The 15,122-nt window shown below is 37.3% G+C and overlaps 3 protein-coding genes across 3 annotated transcripts; 2 read left to right on the top strand and 1 right to left on the bottom strand.

The window, feature by feature from the left end:
- On the top strand, nucleotides 1–6,782 carry LOC114725759 (glutamate--cysteine ligase, chloroplastic-like). Its single transcript, XM_028912321.1, has 16 exons — nucleotides 1–128; nucleotides 760–1,106; nucleotides 1,612–1,762; nucleotides 1,944–2,051; nucleotides 2,341–2,433; nucleotides 3,153–3,236; nucleotides 3,376–3,444; nucleotides 3,524–3,594; nucleotides 3,683–3,751; nucleotides 4,404–4,497; nucleotides 4,680–4,769; nucleotides 4,875–4,955; nucleotides 5,225–5,317; nucleotides 5,986–6,066; nucleotides 6,138–6,207; nucleotides 6,435–6,782. The coding sequence occupies exons 2-16, from the start codon at nucleotides 769–771 to the stop codon at nucleotides 6,521–6,523; spliced, it is 1,581 nt and encodes a 526-aa protein (XP_028768154.1). The 5' UTR covers nucleotides 1–128; nucleotides 760–768; the 3' UTR covers nucleotides 6,524–6,782.
- Nucleotides 6,783–7,909: 1,127 nt separating this feature from the next.
- LOC114725758 (tubulin beta-1 chain) lies at nucleotides 7,910–10,178 on the top strand. The gene is made up of 3 exons (XM_028912320.1): nucleotides 7,910–8,652; nucleotides 8,742–9,011; nucleotides 9,134–10,178. The coding sequence occupies exons 1-3, from the start codon at nucleotides 8,259–8,261 to the stop codon at nucleotides 9,802–9,804; spliced, it is 1,335 nt and encodes a 444-aa protein (XP_028768153.1). The 5' UTR covers nucleotides 7,910–8,258; the 3' UTR covers nucleotides 9,805–10,178.
- A 375-nt stretch (nucleotides 10,179–10,553) lies between these two features.
- On the bottom strand, nucleotides 10,554–15,119 carry LOC114725757 (serine/threonine-protein kinase BSK7-like; the record flags this gene model as incomplete). Its single annotated transcript, XM_028912317.1, has 7 exons — nucleotides 10,554–11,014; nucleotides 11,422–11,535; nucleotides 12,096–12,248; nucleotides 12,439–12,627; nucleotides 13,072–13,157; nucleotides 14,191–14,296; nucleotides 14,994–15,119. Coding segments are annotated over 7 exons (1,017 nt in total), but the record flags the coding sequence as incomplete, so codon positions are not given.
- Between the last annotated feature and the right edge of the window lie 3 nt (nucleotides 15,120–15,122).

Below are 15,122 nucleotides of genomic sequence, written 5' to 3'. Positions count from 1 at the left end.
AAGCGGAGCTTCTTCTCCTTCTTTCCCAGCGTCTCCCTCGGCTCACCCCGCCACTTTCTTGTCTTCGAGGACGCCAAAGTCCATATTCTCAGAGCCCTAATTTTCTGTTTTCAGTTTTAAGATAGCTGGTATTGCTCTTATAACAATTTCACAAGAGAAATTTTTAAGTTTGGCTTCACTTCGTTCTTTATTTTTTTGGTTACTTTGACACACTGTTCAGAATCGTTTCTTGCAATCGTGTTTGTATCCAATTTTTTTTTTTTTGTAATTCTCATGTCTAACTTTGAATTTCAGATTTTATTGGTAAACAAGCCAAAACGTCTTGTAGAACTTGCTCTGCTCTGTCTTGAGCCGAACTTCTTCACGGCAGCATAATTATCTTCTTCTGCTCTTATCAGTGAACCACTGTAGAAGCACTTCCTTTGTGTTTCTGGGGATAGCAATAACACATCTGAGGAAACTTATTCTTTTTATCCAAGATGACGACATTGATACTTATTTTTAATTTGTTTTTAGTCGCTGGCATTCGCTTTTAAATCTGAAAACTGAGCTGGTCTTGCAATTCTCAAGAATCGTGAGTGATATAACACAAACCTGTGCTTGTATATGCTGATACTTGATAGGCTGAATTTATTGACGTCAGAATTTTTATAATGACAGAGACAACTTACATGTCAATTTTTTTCTTTTTGTTCTACGTTAGTTCCTTCACAAATCGCTGACCTTGAAGGTGGGCTTATGTACATGTATCTTCTTCAGGAGAGTACCATGGTCGTGATTTCACGGACGGGTTCAATGTACTGCACGCGCACTGAGACGACACGATGCAGAGTTGGGAACAATACACTTTGTCGCGCAAGACAAAAGTTTTACGCATCCCATGTAAAGAAAACTCGTGTCGGTTTCTCTTCCTTATCATGCGATTCTGCGAGAAAGATTCAGATTACACAGAAAAGTATGTTTAACAGCGTTGGATCTAAACGGAATCATACAGTGATTGTTGCTGCCAGCCCTCCTACAGAAGATGCTGTCGTTACTGAGCCTCTTACAAAGAAGGATCTTATAGACTACCTTGCCTCTGGTTGTAAGCCGAAGGAAAAATGGAGGTATTATTATTATTTTTTCCAATTTCATGCTAATTCATTTCTTTGTGTCGCTTTAACAATCATCATTCCCTTATCTCCGGTACCCAAGTTGCCAAGGTTCTTGTTCATAAGAATCAACTGGTTTTATTTTATTTCTTTATTTTTCTTTTTCTAGTTTCATGGAGCATGTTAGATAGCAGCTTCCTTCTTAGCCGAATAGTTTTCTGATATTTCATGGTTTAGTTGTGTGCTTTCTTGTTGCATTTGAAAATTACCATATTTGATTTCTGGTCCGCTAGATTGTCAATCCTAAGTTCCAAGGTTCATGAGTTGTTGGATTTCCCTGTTGTATATTATCTCAGTTTTACTCTTCATCAAATTTCTATAGCTACTCCGTTAGAAACTTTATTTTTCTTCCGTTCTTTTTTTTGGTTTTTGGGGGGGGGGGAGATGGGGGACTCTCCATTACGATGTTCCAAAATTACAATAATTGTTCATTCTTTTTTGTTTAAACTATTTTTTGCAGAATTGGTACTGAACATGAGAAGTTTGGTTTTGAGTTTGGAAGCCTCCGTCCTATGAAGTATGAACAGATAGCAGAGTTGCTCAATGGCATTTCTGAGAGATTCGATTGGGATAAAGTAATGGAAGGTGATTATATTATTGGACTTAAACAGGTAAACTAGTTATCTCCGTATAAACAGCAACCCTTAAGCATTTTTTTTCCCAAGAGAATCTTTGTTTACAACGTCGTTTATCAAGATGCTTCCTGGTTTGAGCATCCACATAATCAAATGCGTGGTTTTTGTTACTCCTTATTTTCTTGTAATTTTATTTATCTCAACTTATGTGGACCAGGGGAAGCAAAGCATATCATTGGAGCCTGGTGGTCAATTTGAGCTTAGTGGTGCCCCACTAGAAACTTTGCATCAGACTTGTGCTGAAGTTAACTCGCACCTCTATCAGGTCATTTGAATAGTTGTACTTAGGTTTATGCATGCATGTGGGATGCTTTAAAGATTAAAGGTGGTCTGTTGTTATGTCAGTTAAGGAGGAAGTTGGTTAGAATTTTCTTTTTTCAATCGACGTTTCAATCAAAGAAGTTACATATCATCATTGTAGTCAGCTTAACTTTTTTTCTTTTTAATTTTGGGATATCCAGAGATCTGCTAATATATTGGTTTTCTTTTTCTTGATGTTGCCTCTGTATATGTTGTATATTTATGAAAAATCACTTTACACTTCTTTTCATTAGGTTAAAGCAGTTGCCGAGGAAATGGGAATTGGATTTTTGGGAATTGGTTTCCAGCCAAAGTGGGGACTCAAAGACATACCTATCATGCCAAAGGTGTTTTCCTCCTCCTTTCTATTGTGCAAGACTCTGAACTTGCTGAACATGCACATATTCATTCATTTGTACAAAAAGAAAAAAGTGGATGACACTTCCTGAAAGTAGATATTAAACAGAGAAAATTAGGGTCTATCCTTAGCACTATGCTGCGGGATCTGGCTTGATTTCCTGATATTAGGATTAAATATATGTCAAATTTCACAGTCATGGCTATTTAATAACTGTCATAACCTGAATACTTGCAGCATGCTAGCTTTATCATCTTTATTTGTCTAACTTGAACTCATGATGGCAACTGTGTGAACAATGTTGACATTTGCCTGGGAAACGAGGGGCTAGGCATGTGGCTCAGTGACTTAAGCTAGAGTCCTTCTCTACATTACCCCTCTTTGTATATCAGACGTAGCTGTTATTTTAAAACTGTCAATTTCCCTCAGTGTATTGAGTTAAACGTATTATTGGAGGTTTTTAGCAGGTTAAGCTACTGGGATCATTGTTATTCTACAGTAATACAAAGGGTTATTACTTAATTGATTGTTTAGAACATCTCTTGTTAGTGCAGCAGTGGTCTTTCTTTGTGGTTTTGTTTATTTAGTCTGTTGTCTGCGTGCAATTAACATGAGGGGAGGCGGGTCTGATTCCACTCGGTGACTGAAGAGTGATAATGGTCTTCAATAGTCTATTACATGTTCTCTTACATGGGTGTTTTGGCTCAGGGAAGATATGAAATAATGAGAAATTACATGCCTCAAGTTGGTTCCCTTGGACTTGACATGATGTTCAGAACATGCACTGTACAGGTGAGATTATGATATTTTATGAGCTGATTATTTCCTAAGGCATCCTATTTTGGGTTTGGTGAAAATAAAATATTCTGAAGCAATATTTTGACCATCTCTCATGCTGAATATTGATATATTTCAGGCTTTACTTTTATAGGTCAATCTAGACTTCAGTTCTGAAGCAGACATGATAAGGAAGTTTCGTGCTGGTCTGGCCTTACAGCCTGTAAGGAGTATTAATCTTTTCTTTCCTTTGGAGATTTGTGGTATGATGTGAAATATAACTAATACTCTATATCAAACAGATAGCAACTGCTCTATTCGCAAATTCACCCTTCAAAGAAGGAAAGCCAAATGGTCTTCTCAGTATGAGGAGGTAAATTGTCATTTGGGTGTCACCTTACGTTCTCTGCAGTCTGCATTCTTGCTATATATCTTATTCGTTTCTTATTTTCTTAAAACAGCCATATATGGACTGATACTGATAAGGACCGCACAGGGATGCTGCCATTTGTTTTTGATGACTCCTTTTGGTAAGTTTTATAATTTGAGATAATTCGTGATTCATGAATCACTATAATGCGAGCAAAATGCCTCCAGGCTCCTGGCTTGCTTTGAATTTGAAAGATGGCATGAAAACACAGTGAAGTTTTTTATTTGTCAGATTTTCCAAGCTTTGAGCTAATCCTTAATATTGATGGTCCAAATCTAAATTACACGTATTTGAATTTTACATGCATTGGATGGTAGAATGCAATACATTAACATTTGGCATGCTCAATCTCAATATCAACATAATATCAGTGTCAGGACCTGGCATTCTCAAACTTTGTAATTATTATTTACTAGGCCTAAAGGGGGGCTCTGCCGAGTTACGGATTATTTAAATTTCTTCTTGGGAAAAAATGTGTCATCTTGCATTGTCATTAAAAAGTATATTATCAATTTATTTTTCCAGTGCTGAGTTTGTGGTTTCTTTTTTCATTCTTTTCTGTTTTTTTAACTATTCACATGCAGTAAGAATTGAATGAAATTGTTGTTAACCTAAACTCTTTGGTTGAGAACTTCAAACAAAAATTGTTGTGATACTATTGTCTTCGTCAGTGACTAGTATCATTTTTTACCTTGAAATCTTATTAATCTTACTTCATCCATTCTGACTTCTTTTGAACTCTTCAATTGCAGCTTTGAGCAGTATGTTGATTATGCTCTAGATGTTCCGATGTATTTTGTCTATCGGAAAGGGGAATATGTCAACTGTGCCGGAATGACCTTCAGGGTTTTCACCTCTCTTTGACATTTTTATTATCTTAGGCTAGCTTATATTGCACCGTCATCCTTTGTTTTGAAACTTCTCTCTTAGACGACTTTTACATTCAAGCCTTGGTTTGTTAAGGGTGTAGAATTGATCCTTTTATTTTTTGGGTAAGAATTGATCACTTTGAGTTCAAAATATTGCAGGATTTTATGGAAGGGAAGCTTCCTTGCATTCCTGGTGAATTGCCAACACTAAATGATTGGGAAAATCACTTGACAACTATATTTCCTGAGGTCAGTTCCATAATTGGCCGTTATCTGATGCTTATCCGATGATATGGCAGCATCTGAGGTCGTTCTTAGTTGAATTTTTTGGTACTTTTATTCTATTATTTTCAGGTTAGGCTAAAGAGGTACTTGGAGATGAGAGGTGCTGATGGAGGGCCCTGGAGAAGGTTATGTGCTTTACCAGCATTTTGGGTGGGTAGCATTTTACTATGCATAATATTTCTGGTCTTATTTTACCTGCGACCATCATACAGGCTAATCTTTGAAGCCAAGTCATGCAATCATTTAATGACCTATCATCTTGATTTGGAACAAGCAATGACATTTTTCTGTCGTCTTTTGCATATGATAACTAAGGCATTAATCTTTGCTTGCACAGAACATAATTTTTATCTTCATTTGCAACTCATCAATTACTGTAACTCAGCTGCATTAACTTATTGTGATTTTTCTCATATCAGGTAGGCTTATTGTATGATGAGGTTTCTCTACAGAATGTCTTAGATATGACAGCTGATTGGACCCCAGAAGAGAGACAGATGCTAAGGGATAAGGTAACGTCAAAACATTAAAAAATTTCATTTGTCTTAAATCAATTTTAAGGGTTTAATTTACTTATCCTCACTTCCTTTCTGTGTACGAGTTAGATTCTCATCATACTAGCCGCCCATTGAAGTGATATTTTGTTTCAATGTAGTAAAAACTGAAAAGGCACTTCTTTTGGTGTGGATGCGTCGTTGATGATCATTTTTTGTATATTCTATGCAAGCTTGTGCCATCAGAGAGTCACTATTTTTAGCAGGCTAAATATCGGTTGAAATTTATATGTTGATAAAAGTGTTCCTTCTCTGGTGTTTTACACACTTTCACAGATGCTCAAGCAGAAATACTCCCCTGGCTCATAATATGAGTCCAGTTTAACTAATGTAAAACCAAAAATGGTATACATAGAAGTTACATCATTAAAAATGTTTAATATTCTAGATATTATCAAATTGGACTTGTATTTTGGATCAAGCAAAGCTGACAGAAAAGGACCTTTATAGTGGACTGGAGGAGGCCTTTTTTTTTTTTTTAAATCCTATAAAATGGTTCTCCATATTTTCATTAGGACTACTGTGTGCTTTTAGTTACATCATGCATATAACAGCTATTTCTTTGATGGTCATTGTTCATTCTAGATTTTTATTGAGTTCTGACCATTGGAGGCATTTTCTGGTAGGTCCCCAAATATGGTCTAAAGACACCATTCCGAGATGGCTTGCTGAAGCATGTTGCTGAAGATGTTCTAAAATTTTCGAAAGTATGTGTCATTATTTTGCTATTTCTGTTATTGTCATCTATCTTATTAACCGCATTTGTATACTTCTTTAGGATGGTTTGGAAAGAAGAGGCTTTAAGGAAACTGGTTTCTTGAATGAGGTTGCTGAGGTGGTTAGAACAGGTAACTGATTTGCAGGTTTTCTTCCCCTCCCAGTAAAATATACACAAAAGTACGAGCATACCAGAGACTTCAAAATTAGAAAAAAGAAAAAAGAAAAAAAGAAAAAGAAAACAACTTGGACGCCCCTAAAACAAATTTCCATTGGACGTTTTTTTCAACCAAGAATGCTCATGTTCTTTTCCCCCTGTTTTATTTAGTATTGTGCATACTACTTTTTGTGGTGGCAGGTGTTACACCAGCTGAAAAGCTTTTGGATTTGTATCATGGAAAGTGGGGGCAATCTGTAGATCCTGTATACGAGGAATTGCTATACTGAGGAGCGTTCAAGTGGCTGCCGCTTGTGACAGTTCAGTAGGATTTTTTCTTCGTCAGTTGTGGTGCTGGTTGTCTGTTCTGAGCCACTTGATGATTGATGATTACTTAGGAAATAATTTCTGATGTAAATTCTGTCATGAGGTTACCCATGCCATTTTCATTCAAGACATGATGTGATCAAACTGATGTTCGAACGCTTCATAAATAAATGTGAAAAGCTCGTCAGCTTACTCATCTTGTCAAAAGTGGCAGTAGATCAATGTTTGTGGTAGGTACGGGTTTGCTTTTAAATTTCCTCCCCTCTGCTGATATAGACTCGAGGATGTTACGCATTGAATGCCAATCTTTTTTTCAGTAATAATATATACTTATGGGTCTAAAGATTTATTGGTGAAGATTTGACTTGGAGAAAGTGAGACTTCCCCAAACTCAATTGGCTTACTTTAGGTCTGGAGTGGTTTATTGTTGTGGATTGAACATCCCAACTCAGTCACTAATTACTAGAAAACCATTTATCAACAGCATTACATGGTAAATCCTATATGGCTTTTGTTGATCAGTCAATATAAGATATCATTGGACACTCTGGTTTGTAATTTCTGCAACCTTGAGAACGACGGAATAAATATCATCTCTCTAAAAAGAAATGATTTAGGATTCCGATTCCCTCTCCAATCACCACTAGTTCTTTATTTGGTACGCAAATAATTGTATTGAGAAGGAGACAGCCTGCCACGGAGCTTTGGTGGCTTCAATAATTGAATCCGAATTCTGCTTGCTGGCCTTGTATCTCTCAGCTCATATATCGATACACCTATCAGTTGGGTTTAGGAATTGTTAATAGAACCCGTCATTCGAGATTACGTTGTTCAGAGGTAAAAGCAGTCTTGTCAAGACAAGCAAGTTATCTCTGGTGTGAACCTCCGGCAGCAAAACCATTGATAATTTGTAAGTAAATTTTTAAGTGAAGGGAAGCTTCGAAAATTTTCAACCCAAATACTGGTACTAAGAAAATCAACCGGCGTTAATTCTAATGGAAAGGGCTATGACTGTTTAAATTAAATATCAGATCTTTGAGTTCTTTAACCTGTGAATGTAAAATATGCCTGTCAAAACGGTTTTTCCAATTAAGTTTGACAACACTCCAATCTAAATGTATTGCATCATGTATAGTTGATAGTTGTGGTAAAAAACTTGGAACTAGAATTTTGATCTTTTGCAGTATGCTCTTTCCCACTCTTCCATTTCTGCTATCGATGAAAGTTTAAGCTTCCAATGGTTACCTAGGAAAAGAGGTGATAATTCACTGTCCAGTCACATTGGGATAGCAGGATGACCAACTCAAGAAATGGACAATTTGGAATCTCATTGACAGATGGGATATCAAATGGTAGGACGGACTGATAATTCAGATGAGCGTAATAAGGCCATAGGAAGTTTCATGCAACTTGATTGTCACCTTCCATAGCCAGCTAATTAGTCTGCTTGGAGATTGACATAGCCTCCTCCTAACAAACCCACATGAACTGATTAATTGAACGCCCACCAATATATATATTTTTCCCATTTGACAGAAAGACAAAATCTGAATATCTCAATCTTCTCATCCTTCCACTCTTGCAACTACAAAAGGGCTTCCCTTCCCACTCACTGCTTTCAGGACTCTTCTTCCCCTCTCAACTTCTGCTCTAATAATTGATATTGTAAACTTTCTCCTAAACTTCTAATCTTTCACCATGAGAGAAATCCTGCACATCCAAGCCGGTCAATGCGGTAACCAAATTGGAGGCAAGTTCTGGGAGGTTATGTGTGATGAACATGGGATTGATCCCACTGGGAATTATGTAGGCAACTCCCACCTTCAACTTGAGAGGGTAAACGTTTACTACAATGAAGCGAGTGGTGGTCGCTATGTTCCTAGAGCTGTGTTGATGGACCTTGAACCAGGGACCATGGACAGCCTGCGTTCTGGTCCTTTTGGTAGAATCTTCAGGCCTGACAACTTCGTGTTTGGCCAAAATGGAGCTGGAAACAACTGGGCTAAAGGCCATTACACTGAGGGAGCAGAGCTTATTGATTCTGTTCTCGACGTTGTTCGTAAAGAAGCAGAGAACTGTGATTGCCTGCAGGGTACTACTACTCCTTATATGGTTTATTTATTCAACGTTTTAAGTTTCACTGACAGTTATATATGAATGAGTTCGTTTACGATTTTACAGGTTTCCAAGTGTGTCATTCACTGGGAGGTGGAACAGGGTCAGGAATGGGGACTCTTCTGATCTCAAAGATCAGAGAAGAGTATCCTGATAGGATGATGATGACTTTCTCAGTCTTCCCATCTCCTAAGGTCTCTGACACCGTTGTGGAACCCTACAATGCCACGCTCTCTGTTCATCAACTCGTTGAAAATGCAGATGAATGCATGGTCCTTGACAATGAGGCTCTTTATGATATCTGTTTCAGAACCCTCAAGCTCACTAATCCAAGTTGTAAGTCTCCTCATTCTTCCTATCTTTCCTTTTCCCAAAAGTCACCACTATATAACTAAGGATGTTTAGTCTAAAGTCTTGTGTTCTTGTTTATTGGATAATTGAGTGTGGTTGTGTTGCAGTTGGTGATCTCAACCATTTGATCTCAACAACAATGAGTGGAGTAACATGTTGCCTTCGCTTTCCGGGCCAACTTAACTCTGATCTCCGAAAACTGGCTGTTAATCTCATCCCTTTCCCACGCCTTCACTTCTTCATGGTTGGTTTTGCACCCTTAACATCTCGTGGTTCCCGAGAATACAGAGCCCTCACCATTCCTGAGCTTACTCAACAAATGTGGGATGCTAGAAACATGATGTGTGCAGCAGACCCACGACATGGTAGATATCTGACAGCCTCGGCTATGTTCCGAGGTAAAATGAGCACTAAGGAGGTGGATGAACAAATGATCAACGTTCAAAACAAGAACTCATCGTACTTCGTGGAATGGATACCAAACAATGTAAAATCCAGTGTTTGTGATATTCCACCAACTGGTTTGTCCATCTCCTCTACGTTCATGGGGAACTCGACTTCGATCCAAGAGATGTTTAGGCGTGTTTCGGAGCAATTCACAGTGATGTTTAAGAGAAAAGCCTTCTTGCATTGGTACACTGGCGAGGGTATGGATGAGATGGAGTTCACAGAGGCTGAGAGTAATATGAACGACTTGGTGGCAGAGTATCAACAGTATCAGGATGCAGCCGCCCAGGAAGATGAGATTGAAGACGAGGAAGAGCCTATGCATGACTAAGAGCACAAGATGAAGATGCCTTTGGGACCATAATTAATTGTATATATATGGTGAGGGAGGTTTTGCATGCTTGGTTTGTGTGTCTTGTGCTTTGAAAGTGGATCTCATTCGTGAGAAGAAACAAGGGGCCCTTAACACATCGTTCTGGGGATCTCCCATTCATGGCCTGGGAATAATTTCTATTTTATGTCAATTTTTTTAAGCATTATTTGGTTTCTCAACTATTCCGTGTTTGATTTTGATTCTACCATGTTGTGGGTATTGTTATTATCATCTTGTTTGAACATTACCTGCTCCTTGGAACTTATTTAATGTTGTTATTATGGCGTTTCCTACCCATTCCAGGTCCTTTTGACTTCTTCCCTTTTCTAAAATCTCAGTATATGATCAGAATTTTCATCAAGATTTGGTGTGATGGGGAAATATATACATGTCTGCTTGGGGCCACTAGCTGATTACTGATTATTCATTGTTAATAATCAGCTATGGCTCGTGAAATTCAACTACTGATCAGCAACTAAGGAATTGCTTACAAATGCTTTCCTTAGGCAAATTCAAATGTTATACAAAGATCAAATGATAAACAAGAGGATGAAGATTTAAATAATATGTTAGATGTAAAACAAATGAATACAATAATAGCCTATCGGCAGCCAGTTGCTTTACACATTAGTTACAATCACATAAAAAGCATTTGCTACCAAGCCAGTAAATACAGGACTTTACAGATGAATCCTTTACAAACACAATCTCTACCATAAGTTTTTCCCTAAACCTTTCAAGATCTTGGCAACAAAGGAAACGTTTATGCAGGAGGGACTATAAACCGATCTCTATGCATGTAACACAATTGCCAAATAAGGACTAAAAGCCTCAGATTAATTTGCCCAAATATTGAGAGCCGTGGGTGGTGTTCTCTGAATGTTGTCTTCTGGAACAGGAAAACTAATTTGGGCAGTGACCTCAACTAATTTGTATTCTTTTTATTATGAAGTGCAGAACCCTCTTTGAGTGCCACATGGGCCTCATCCTCCCTGCCCAGTGCAAATAGAGCAGCAGCTTGCAAATGGAATGCAATGTACCAGAGAGGGGATATTGCTTGTGCCTGCAATGCATCGTCAAGTGCTTCCTCAGGCATATCACTCATGAGATAAGATAGACTTCGGCGAGCATAAACTGTCGGAGAAACCATGGTTCCGACTTCAGAGAACTGCATTACACAACCACCAAAGTATTAGCTACACATAGCAGCCGCTCTCATATCTGGTGGATCCTACTTTAATATAACCAAATTACTCAAACACTTGCAAGTATTCACGAAAGAGCACCTAGCAAACTTAATGGTCAAATTTAATAGCAAATAGCGGTTCAGCACAGAAACGCTGGGAAATGAAACTTCCAGAGCATATAAGAGCTGAAAAAAACTTCCAGCACTAGGTGCTCCTTCGTGGATCTTTTCAAGGTATTTAAGCACCTTAGCTCTTTTTTAACAACTATTTGTAAGAAATCACTGTTGATGCACTATATAATCTTATCCGCCAATCAAGAGGAGGACAGAAATCATTTTTTTTCCCATCCTTGGAACTTAACAACTTGCAAGGCATGAATCGTTCAAACCTGTGTGTAGCTATCAATTGCAGCTTTGAAATCCTTGCGTCGAAATGCAGCATCACCCTTATTCTTCAAGTTCAATGTTTCTTGCATTTGGTTGGTCCAAATTTGGAATGAAAGCTGCATCAGAGAAAAATGAAAATTAAGTAGACAACCAAATTTACAAGGAAAAACTTAAATGATAAAAGACAAATGAAGTATACATCAAACGTAAGAAATACAGCAGCATAAAACAGGATACATGCATTCACTCTCAGAGGCATATAAAACAACTAAACTGTCAGTTTGTGTCGCCGTGATTGAACATTTATGCAGAATTTACACACACACACACACACACACACACACTACGAGTGTCAAAATGGATACGCCTGCAAGCTAAGACCAAGGAAACCATAGTGGATCAAGTTATCACATTGACTTCTATTCTAACCAAGATCTTGACAGAAGCATCAACATTTAAGAGTCAAACGAAAGACACATTCCTAAGGCAGAACAGAATGGTATATAAAAATAAATATGATTTATTACTCTGATTCAGCCTTTTTTGATGATATAACATGCTTGCATACAAACATACACATGCAGAAGATGGTGAACAAGTAAGCCAAAGTACCAAAGATCTGAATGTTGATCATGAGCATGAAACAAGTTTCACAAGGTGTATATCAGAAACACACCTCATATGCAACACCTTCATCATCTTTATACCCGATCTTTTCTATGATCTCGTGTATAGCAGTCAAGTCCATTTTAAGACAAGCCTCACTGAGTGGTGGCAGAGGTAAAGCAGCACCACCATGGGGAATATCCATAAGCACATGAGAAGGAACCTGAAAAATAATATAGCAAAAGTTCATTCCAGCTTACTGGAATATGGTTTCAGTTCTCAGAACAAACCAGAGCCTAATGACTATCAAACATAAACTGTTAGCCATGACAATTGTAGACAGGAAATTAAAACCAGCCTCAGCAATCCTAAACATCCTAAAAAACAGATGTTACTCGAATAACAGAAATAACCTTGGATTCCTTTTGTAAGGGTATCAAAGCAGGGGCCAATGACTTGAGATAAGGACGCTCATGCGGTTCAGGTTGTAAACATTGTGATGCTAGGCGCAATAACTCAGTTCCCTCATAAACTGAAAATTGTCCTTCTAAACAAGAGTCTGTAAGAATCTGAAGGTTTCTTCCCCGAACCAGGTCAAGTGCCTGAAAAATTACAAAAATAAGTGATAAAATAATACCACACGCTATGACCTCAAGCAAAATTTACATTCAACCCAGAGTATCATTTTTTATCATAAAAGATTGTGACTAACAAGAAAAGGGAAAGAAGTTCATCTGGCCAAGAGATCAGTAACAGTCAGAAGATTGGCAAAACAAGTAGACATATAGCATATATTCATTCTTTTGTAACACGAAAAAATTGCAATCAATGCATTAGGGCCTGTTTTAATGGTCAAGACAGAATACCTAAACATTCTCGTCAACATACTGACCAAATCCTCCCATTTTCAATAAGCTCATACTCTTCATTCTTTCTTTTCCTCAAGTGGATAATAAGAGATATGTGACAAGCCAGTGTATTCTAAACCACCAACAGGGTGCAATAAACTTGTTGTGCAGAGCCTTGCATCGAGGAAAGAAACTTACATGGCTCGGAGGTATATGTTTTCCACTGAGAAGGTCAAGCAAAAGGGTGCCAAAACTATATGTTACAGTTTCTGGAGTTACTCTTCCTGCATAACCAGGGTAAGGAAAGCACAGAGATACTGAGTACATTCACCTCATGGATACCATATTCAGGACATAAGAAATAAAGGAAGAATAATAATACGAAAAAATCATCATATCACATAAAATTTCTTTTCTTTTGGAGTAATTGGAAGGGATAAGGGCTATGACGTGTTGAACGTCAGTGAATTGTGTTGATATATTACTGTTGTGTCATAAAAACTTTGTCTTCACAAATTGATCCTAGAAGAACAGGACGATGGGAGTTCTCATCGTCTATTAACTAAATTTACAAATTTATTATTAAAGAATATTTGTTAGAAACCCATGTTATTCATGGGTAAATAACTAGTAATGTATAATACACACAACTCATGATGTAAATCTATTTGCTACAATAGGACATGTAAAACTGGTCTAAGACAGCACCAGTTTAACCTAAGAACAAAATTTACTGGTAAAGGGATCCATTTTACAGATTAAAGATTAATTTCGTTCTCAAAACATGAGTCTTGGGTGCTCTTAAAGACAGAAAACAATTAGACATATAACAATAAACCAAAAATAAGGAAAATTTCAACCATATGAAAATAAGTTTCCTTGATATTATTTTAACCATTTTGAGAGAATTGGATATTAACTCTTCTAGGTAAAGTGTCTCTTTAAGAAGTGATTAAAAAAAAATTAAAAGGGAAAGATAAAAGAATAAAATGGTAATAACAAATGAAAGCTCGGTTGGCATCTCCAGAAACTATGCAAAGGGAGTTCTACACCCTAGGAAAGAAAGAATGGATTGCAAGATAATTAGACCATAAGAAAGAACACTCCAATCTTCAATGGTGTGCTTTTCTTAGTTCACGGTCAGTTGTTTGAAAGCCTATAAATTGGACATAATCACATAACAATTTGAGTTGGAACAGAAAAAACTCTAAGGAGAGTGTAACTTGATTAGTTTCAAAAGTTTACTATGAAAGCCCAACTTTCAACTCACGGAGAATAGAAGATCTGACAGTACAAGTTTGCGATGGTGGGGAGTACCTGTTCTGAGATACTCAGGAGGGGCAAATGCTAGATTTGTACTGTAACTTTTCCCATCTCGACTGTTTTTCATCAAACCAAAGCATGAAAGTCTAGGATTGCCCTCCTGGAAAAAAGTACAAGGATGACATACAGGAAAGAGGAAACCACCCTTACCCTTGCGTATCTTTAGATTGTTAAAAGCACTTTATTATCTCTAGGTTACATTGCATCATGATATCTATCTTTATCAAATATTTGCCGAGTTTATTTTAGCTACATAGTACTATCTAATATGTAGTTTTACTTAAAAAAACGAAATATTTCTGTTTCAGAATTTCAATCGCCAGTGGCTTTAATCTTGCATTGGCTAATAAAGCTCTTAGCTTGGAAGTGATTTCTGTTATTTATGTCACTATACACTCTTGGCGGTGAATAGCTCTCAGTTTGATCCTTTTTTCAGTAACTTCCCTCTCTACGATTGCTTGATTTCTCTTGATTTACAATCTTACTGAGCCTTAGCCTTCAAAATCATTTCTAGTTCAGCAAAAATAAATAAAGCCTATAGATGTGGAGTTGAAAACCCGAAATTTGAGAAGATACTTACTTGTCGACTTGTTATTGGAAGTTTATTATAAATATCAAGGCAATTTTTAGTGCAACTTTCCAAGATATAAAGTCAGTAGCAAACCTTCTACCATTTAATGAATTGACGTAATTTTCAGGATCGCATTAATTGATATAATAGAATGCACCCTTCACGAAAAGTAAGCATTTCTACTTTCAAATATATGATGTGACATAGATGAAAGGAATGAACTTACAACATCAAAGAGAACTCTATAAGCATTGAGATCATGATATAGATCGCGTCCTCTGTTGGTACAGTATTCTAAAGCTTGGGCAAGGTACAAAGCAGCTCTAAGTCGCATTGCCCATTTCATAGGTTGAGT

The sequence above is a fragment of the Neltuma alba genome, unplaced genomic scaffold (assembly GCF_004799145.2).
Source record: "Neltuma alba isolate B1F8T4 unplaced genomic scaffold, ASM479914v2 tig00012274_pilon, whole genome shotgun sequence".
Classification (NCBI taxonomy): domain Eukaryota; kingdom Viridiplantae; phylum Streptophyta; class Magnoliopsida; order Fabales; family Fabaceae; genus Neltuma; species Neltuma alba.
The sequence above is the reverse complement of the archived record's forward strand: the minus strand, read 5'-3'. Positions and strand labels throughout refer to the sequence as shown.